At 39.1% G+C, this 8,606-nt stretch overlaps 1 protein-coding gene across 1 annotated transcript; it reads left to right on the top strand.

The window, feature by feature from the left end:
• The first annotated feature begins 2,160 nt into the window (after positions 1–2,160).
• On the top strand, positions 2,161–8,187 carry LOC140340295 (olfactory receptor 5G3-like). The gene is made up of 2 exons (XM_072425352.1): positions 2,161–3,159; positions 8,155–8,187. Exons 1-2 carry the CDS (start codon positions 2,224–2,226, stop codon positions 8,185–8,187), a joined length of 969 nt encoding a protein of 322 aa, XP_072281453.1. The 5' UTR covers positions 2,161–2,223.
• The last annotated feature ends 419 nt before the right edge of the window (positions 8,188–8,606 follow it).

Genomic DNA, 8,606 nt, shown 5'->3' with positions numbered 1-8,606 from the left:
ATTGTACTGCCCCACACAAATCACTTGAAATGATGTAGAAAATTAGACACATAGTTGTACAATTAGGAGTACACCTATCTATCTATGAAGGATACAGGAGAGCTGGAGCCAAAGCAGCCAGAAAGTTAATGAAATGATCGTCTGATTTTGGTAAAAATTAACAGAAACGGTGGGCTTGCTTAGTTTGTAATATTAGCATACGAGAGGTGTTGTAATTAATAATTATACATATCAAGTGGGCTTTTTAGGAACCCCTAAGGGTACTAAAGTGCACCATTTGCATTTGGAGGAAAGATTTTGGAAGGGGTTGGTTCCAGTATGGATGGTTAAGTGGTGCAATACAGCAAGATGATATCTGATATATTTGATGACAATATCAAAACCTAAATTACAAAAAAAAGAACTGGATGATTTTTTTCATCCAAGATGTACTAAAGTAGAGCAATGGGTTTGTTGCCATCCAGTAAATTGACCACTTTGGGGTGAGGTAGGAATTTACAAAGCAAAACCCACATGTTATTTTGTCTTTTTGCAACGAATTGTGTAATGTCAATCTTCATAGGCACACGTCTACTTTAAATGTATCTATGTGATAATAAATGTACAAGGCTAAAGCATTTTTGGTTATGGTACAAATAAAAATCTAAATTTCTTTTAACTAGGCTTGCCAGTTTTCCTACTAGTGTTATAATGGGCCTGATTTATTAAGGCTCTGCAAGGATAGAAAGGATACACTTACATCAGTGAAGCTGGGTGATCCAGCAAACCTGGATTAGAATTCTTCAAAGTTATTCGCTTTTTGCTAGAAAATGTTTTGAATCCTGGATCAGATCAATTCCAGGTTTGCTGGATCACCCAGCTTTACTAATGAAATTGTATCCTCTCCAGCCATGGAGAGCTTTAATACATCAGGCCCAATGTTTCCTTGCAGGAGATCCTACCAGTAACAGCAATTCCTGTGGACTGATAAGGCTAAACCACTGCCTCACAATTATTAGAAGGGTTGTAAGCCTGCTGTACATAAATCAGTACTTTAAGTAATTTAGGATATATACAATCACATTGTTGCCCAAGACAAATGATCATAACAATTTCAGACAAAAATCTAGCGTGTGTACAGCGGCCCCCTGACGTCGCTCATCATCAGCCCAATCTGATCAACCTCAAGGCAGCCAAATAGGTTCATGTAAAAAGCTGACAACTCCACTACTAATGGCAGAGGCTTAATATTGTCAGACTACAAGAAATGCTGCTACTGGCAGGATCTTCAGCTAAGAATCTTTGTACTAGGTTCACAAAAACACTTTAAAAATATTAGTACAGACTTTTTGTGTTTCTGATGATATGGGATGTGGCACTGTGCGTTTACTAGTTAATAATGAATAGATGTACAAAGATTTACGAAAAAGGTGAAGCAGGTTACCAAACCTACTGAAAATACAGAAAATTCACAAACATAGGAAAAACAATATAGAGAAATCATAACCAGGAAATACATGAGGTCTGGCTGTACGATTGCTTTAAATGTAGCTATTGCTATCTTTTTTAGAAGCAGATATCTGCAATGGCAGCCTATTTACTTTTATTTTATTAGGATTGTCTTAAATAACTTGGTTTTAGAGAACAAGGAAAAAAATGTATATTTTGCTAGCAAAACTGCACCACTGAAAATCAAAATCAAGGTAAAATAATAAATGTGTATTAGGAACTCATTATCTTATATGTGAACTCAATCACTTATACCAAGCCATACAAGTTTTAAAACTAATTTCAGATCAATAGACATTTGCCATAATTTGAAGTCTTTCATTAACATATTATGATCTTGTCATGAAGATCCTTGTTCAGGGACTTTCTGTTATAGTGTCACAATGTTCTGACAACGTCTCCCAATTGCTGTGTTATCTCATGGCCTTGTGATGGGGACTACAAGCGGGAATACAGGGATATAACTGATCAATAAGTTGCAATTCAGTTTAAACTGGCAATAAATAATGATGAGTTCAGTAATTATCTCCACAATAAATAAATGTAAATACTTTAGTTTGCATTGCTTAGCAACTGATATAAAAATGCTGCAAAGTCCAGAAAGACACCTACGTCCAAGCTAACTGGTCTGTCAGCGTTGGAGAATGTAGATCCACTCAAGTTTTCAGAAATTAGGTTGACCAGAGGTTCTAACGTAGACAATCTCTGCAATATTTCTGTACAGAGATAAAAGTCATGAAGAGTACTCAGCTCTGCAGCCTCTCTTGTTTGAAGGACATGAGTAGGAAGAACCAGACCGTGGTCACGGAATTCCTTCTCCTTGGTTTCGGGAGTCTCAATGGGATGAGAATCATTTTGTTTGTGCTCTGTTTGTTGGTTTATGTTATGACTTTACTAGGGAATATTACAATAATTATTCTCATATCCACCAGCCAACTCTTACACTCCCCCATGTACTTCTTTCTCTGTCATCTGTCCTTTTCGGATATGATGCTCACCACGGACATTGTGCCAAATCTACTGCACATCATCTTGGAGGGAGGGCGCACAATGCCATTTCTTGAATGCATCATCCAGTTCCAACTCTTTGGAGCTTCCACTGGGATGGAATGCCTACTGCTCAGCGTCATGTCTTACGACCGATATCTGGCTATATGTAATCCATTGTCTTACGTGTCCATAATGGGCACAAAGTTGAAACACCATCTGGTCCTTTGGTCCTGGGTTCTAAGTTTTGCTATCACCTTAACCATCGCCACGTTCATGTCCAACCTGCATTTCTGTGGGCCAAACGTTATTGACCACTTTTTTTGTGACTATGTACCTATCCTCCGCCTTTCCTGCTCCGACACTCGCTTGTTACAGATTGTGGACCTCGTTCTAACAGCACCGGTGACACTGTTACCATTTGTCTTGATTATTATCAGTTATATTTGTATTTCCATTGTCATATTGAAGATCCCCACTGGAACTGGAAGGCAGAAAGCATTCTCAACCTGCAGTTCCCACTTGACAGTTGTCTGTATATTTTACTTATCTCTCATTGCTATATATCTGATTCCATCTTCTGGGAAGTCTGTCATTGCACTTAAAATTCTCTCTTTTATGTACACAGTCATCACCCCGTCTTTAAATCCCCTGATATACTCGTTACGGAACCAGGAGATAAAAGCAACCTTTATGAAAATGTTCTGCTTCAGGTATAAGATATAACATAGTGTGGCTTATGTACAGCTCAGTAAAAATATAATCCTGCCTGTTCCAGAATGGTAGGATGTTGAAAAGTTGTGTTTTTTATGTCTTAGAAAGATGGGAGATGCAGATCAGCTACAAAGACACAGGAAAACTATGAAGCCTATTGATAATGCAATGACTCTGACCAAACATTCTCTGGTTGACAATCTTCTAGGTCCATGTGATTTCAATGACAGGAATTCATATTTATATATATATATATATATATATATATATATATATAGACCCCTATAATTTCCTCCTCACATATTATGTAGTCAAGAGCATAGATTGTACTTTTTAGCTTTTATTCCATCAGACTTCTGTTAATTTCATATTTCGGTAATACAAAATATTTAAACACACTAAAATATGGTGCCGATGAATGTGCAATAGCAAAATATAAAATCTTCCATACAAGTCCATTGTGTTACCCCAATAAGTCCAATATAGCAGGCCTTACAATAGCAGTATATTTCCTTGGATATACCATGTTTTGCAATGAGCATCCAAGGATAGCATACACATGGCACTAGATTTCCATTGTACATATGGGGTCATGAAGATACGATGACTAAACTGCATTCAAAGGAACTTTAAATCTTTGATCAGCCTGTACACTGCAGTCCTAGATAAAAAAAAAATGAGGAGCAATGTTCTGGCATCATAAACAGCCAGGATAGTTTATTTGTACTCTTCACTGGAAGCCGATCCTGAGTGACAACGCAGGGGAACAATCGGGAGACACAGAAAGAACGTTCTCTCATAATGACCTTTATGATAAAATCACCAATCAATTATTTTACTGAAGATTTTACTGCAGATTTCTAAAAAATTGCTAAAAACTTTTGAAACTCTAATAACATATGTGAAACATTTACTAATTTGTCATCTTCTTTAAAATGTTACATTCACCTCTGTTTACTTTGTTTACCTCTGTTTACTTTGGGTAGAAGGTCAGATGGTCTCCCACAGACAAAGGAGATGCCCTTTGTACAGCAGCACGTGGTCACCATACAGCCTATAGAGCGCTGCCACTATTAAATTGGAGAATTAAAGTGTTTTCTGTCTTGATACATTCCTTCTTCCTGTTATGAGTTCAATTCATCCACATAAACCTCTCCTATACTTTGCAGAGACCTGTATATCCTTAACCTCCTTGGCGCAATGAATACTAAGTATTTTTTATGAAAATGAAAAATGTAAAAATACTAAAAATACTTTAAAAATACCGCCTCCCAGCCGCACGATCCCGTCCCCTAGGTACACGTTCGCGAGCCCGGCTGGCATCTGCTTCCCCTGGCCTCATAATGACCTTCACGTTCACACGCCGGGGACGCAGATGCCCGGCCGGCATCGCCACACAAGGAAGATGCCGGGCACCGCTGGAGGATGCCATGGGCACTGCTTACCAGGTAAGTTTTTAAACTTCCTGGCAAATCCACCCCGAGGTTACCGCTTTTGGTATGGATTCACCCCGAGCCACACTCGAGACTACCGCTAGGGAGGTTAATGCATGTGACTACAATACATGCTCCATTCTCAATGCCTTTTATTGTAGCTACCATATTGTGCTGTAGAGAGCCGAATCTACATATATACCACCCCTATCTATGATACACAGCGCAAGGAATCATGGGACATGAAGTTTTCTTATAAGCAGAAAGCTGACATTGCAGCTGCTCTGCTGCCCTCTAGTGTTCAGTCAAACACAGTGATCATCACCTGCAGCCCCTACAACAGAATTTTTGACACCTTTTTAAAGAATGTTTGTTGCTGTTTTATAATTCCTAAAGTGAGGACTGTGAATTTAGATCTCTCTTAGGTGAAGGTAACCAAAGCCCCCAGATGAACGCTTTAATCAGCATCTTGCCCATGGCTCAGCTATGAGAATGAATGGAGTCAGTTGCTGTCCACCCATCAAAGCCACTCAAACTCTTATCCATGGCTCAGTCTGCAGAGAAAAGTAAAATTGCTCATTTTTTTTTTATCTGGATTCCAGAATTTTGTGACTCCTGGCAGATCAGATACATCTAAATATTTTGTTAATCATAAATTGTAAAAATCCTCTGAGCAAATCATCACAATTTCTTGGCTGCTGCATGCAAAGTGGGGACTTCCAGGGTCAATCTATATATATATAAAATTGTATGTATGTTCCACCATCACTCGAAAACGCATGGAGAGATTTTAACCAAACCTGCTATACATATGACTGAGACTCATATGAGTGCACCAGTCATCTTTGTACAGCGCTGTACTATATGTCAGAGCTATATTTGGGTGTGTGTATGTGATCACTAGGAAACGCATAGAGACATTTCAAAAAAAGCTGGTATGTTCCACCATCACTCGGAAATGCATTGAGACATTTAAACCAAACTTGCTAGACATATGACTCAGACTCATGTGAGTGCACCTCTGCTCTTTGTACAGCGCCATGGTATATGTCAGAGGTATATTTGCATGTATGTATGTATATGTGTGTATGTATTGCTCAGTGACAGTGTGCCTTTTGCTTACATACTTTTTTTTGGACTGTTTTAAAAATGTTTGGCCTGTAAAAATGCCTTGGAGAAAATGTAAGGCAATTGGCCGAGTGCAATCAAAGGCAAAAAAAATGGAACAACACCGTAGACAAGAAAATCCCAAGGACAGGATCAGAAGACTTGCTATGCTGCGCGAGAGAGCTACTACATCTAGAGCTTCAGAGACAGTACAACAGCGTAAGACCCGAGTACAGGATATCAGAGATAGGGCTACTACATCTAGAGCTTCAGAGACAGTACAACAGCGTGAGACCCGAGTACACAAAATGAGAGAAAGAGCCATCATCACAGACTGCACAACATTTTAGCTTAGCATTGGAAGGATTCCACTATGATCCACATAAAGACTACTCGCAGCATGCAAGTGTTACAATTGGAAAAATAGAAATGGTTTGTAGTTACTGTCAAACCAAGAAGTTTAAATCTGAGTCTCTGCCAACTGGAAACACAACCACAAGAACTTTGGAATTACACATCAGCAAATACCTCAGAGTCAAAGCATTTTCCTAATAACATCAGAAAATACAACTCATGTTTCCAAATGAAATCACTCGGTGCCACATCAGTTGTCCATCCACATTCAGGGTGCAAGGGCAAATTTACCATGAAGCGGAATCGTTACTTCCGCTGCTAGATCAACCACCAAAATTTCTACAACTATATTTTATTGAAAACGAACTAATAGAAACTGACCAGAAGTGCACCTACATCTCACGAACAAAATTGCAGATTGTCTTAAAGTTACAAAGGATGATTCATGAGCACAATGTTCTTAAAACATTTTACATTTTATTAAAACATTTAAAACAGCATTGGAACATATCCCATAAATTTAGGTTAATTTAATTTATTTGTATATTGTACTTATTCTTTTAAAACCTGAAAAAAAGTCTTTGATTGTACACTATAGCTTTATTTGGTTCCTTTTCCTGTATATTATAAGATTGCAATAAATAAATACCCGGGCAACAGCGGGTAATCAGCTAGTATTACTATACAGCCAGTCCTTGTAAGGCCCAGGCCCACCACAAGAACTGTGCTCGTTCTGACACCTAGTGGTACAAAGTATGATCTGCAAGCAGTAACCGTGTGTTAATTACTGGGGAACTTTAATGATTTGTAGCTTGCTGTATGCAGACTGGATTTTTTATTTTAAACATTTGTAAATCTGTAGGTTTCGTTAAAATATTCCATGACATTGAAGGTTCGGGCATTTCCACGGATGACAACACTATGGCACATTGTGCTCATACGTTGTCATGCAAAAGATTAGACTTGTCTTTTGTAACTTTTTGACACAGTGAAGCCCCTAGAAATAATTTTTATGTCTCCAGGGCACCCCTGCTATACTTACTTTATCCACAGCTCACAGAACATGTGTGCTGGACATTGGGAAGAATGTCATACATACATCAATTCTTGCTATTGAAACACATGGACCTGGAAGATTCCCAGTCTGATTCCATAGTTCATAAACAGAGCTCTTTATGAAACCTAACCTGGAAAGTCAAACTGAAGACAGAACTCCTGATCTGCATATTTGCACCAAGTCACTCTCACAGCAAGACCATGACATTTGTGTGCAACTTTGATTGATAGCAAAACAATCCTTCCCATGCCAATATTACACTGCAAAAAATGATCAAATGCAGTCGAAGGTTCTTACCTGCTTCTTCCTTGTAGATATCAAGACAAGCCATTACTCGAAATACCTGTCCCAAATTCCTGATCATTGTTGTACGGGTGTGTAAAAGAGTTGCATCACTACATGTGCATGTCTTGCATTTCACTTAAGGTACATCAATATGAAATTTGCATTTAGCCATAAACAAATCCAACACATGGCAATGCTGAAATGTCAGTGCAGTGCAATGCCATTCATTGTACAAGGATTTCCTCCATTCACGTCAATAGCAGCTGGACCTGGAGGCCTCCTATATACTTCAAGGGTAGGTAGCTTGCCCTGATAGTCTCCCATTTATTTCTATGGTAGACAGCTTGGCCTAGAACCTGCCTATTTACTCCTATGACAGCTTGGCATAAAGTCTGCCCATTTACTTTAATGCCAGCTTAACCTGGGGTCTGCCCATTCACTTCTATGACAGCTTGACCTGGAGTCTGCCCATTCACTTCTATGGCGGACAGGTTTGTCAGGTGTTTACCTATTCATTTTTATGGCAGAAAACTTGGCCTAGAATTAGCCTTTTCATGTTACAGTTTGGCCTGTGGGCTTTCAATTTATTTTCTTAAGTGGGGATATTAGTCTGCCCATTCACTTCTATGGCAGGCAGCCTAGCCATAAGTCTACCAAATTCTTTGTAAGTCTACCAAATAACTTTCTAGCCCGGCATCTGTCTCTTCACTTCTGTGGCAGAAGGCGTAGACCAGTGTGACGTCTTGTATCCATTCACTTTGATGGCAGGTCCCTTGGCCAGCAATCCAATTATTAACTTCCATGGTGATCAGCTTGGCTCAGTGGCCTCCAACTCACTTCTAAGGCAGAAAGCTTGAAACCAGATTCACTCAATCACCTGTATATTAGACAGCTTGGCTTAAAGTCCACCAAATCATGTCTATGGTAGAGAGCTTAGCACAGAGTCTGCTCATTCAATACTATTACTGACAGGGTAGATTTGCATCTGCTCAGTCACCTCTCTGGTGAACAGCTTAACACAGATATTCATTCACCTCTTTGGTTCACAACTTGTCCAGTAGTCTTCCCATTTACTTGAATGGTGAACAGCTTGCCAGGTTGTCTTCAACTTTACTTTCATGGGAAATGGCTTTACAGTTGTTTCCTAATTCACATCTATTGTAGACCGCTATCCCAGTTGT

This window comes from Pyxicephalus adspersus, chromosome 11 (assembly GCF_032062135.1).
Source record: "Pyxicephalus adspersus chromosome 11, UCB_Pads_2.0, whole genome shotgun sequence".
Taxonomy (NCBI): domain Eukaryota; kingdom Metazoa; phylum Chordata; class Amphibia; order Anura; family Pyxicephalidae; genus Pyxicephalus; species Pyxicephalus adspersus.
This window is presented reverse-complemented; position numbering and strand designations above follow the sequence as displayed.

Coding starts and splice junctions, on each gene's coding strand:
- LOC140340295 (XM_072425352.1), top strand. CDS start 2,224: ATGAAGAGTACTCAGCTCTGCAGCCTCTCTTGTTTGAAGGACATGAGT. Junction 3,160..8,154: donor TACGGAACCAGGAGATAAAA/GCAACCTTTATG, acceptor CAGAAGGCGTAG/ACCAGTGTGACGTCTTGTAT.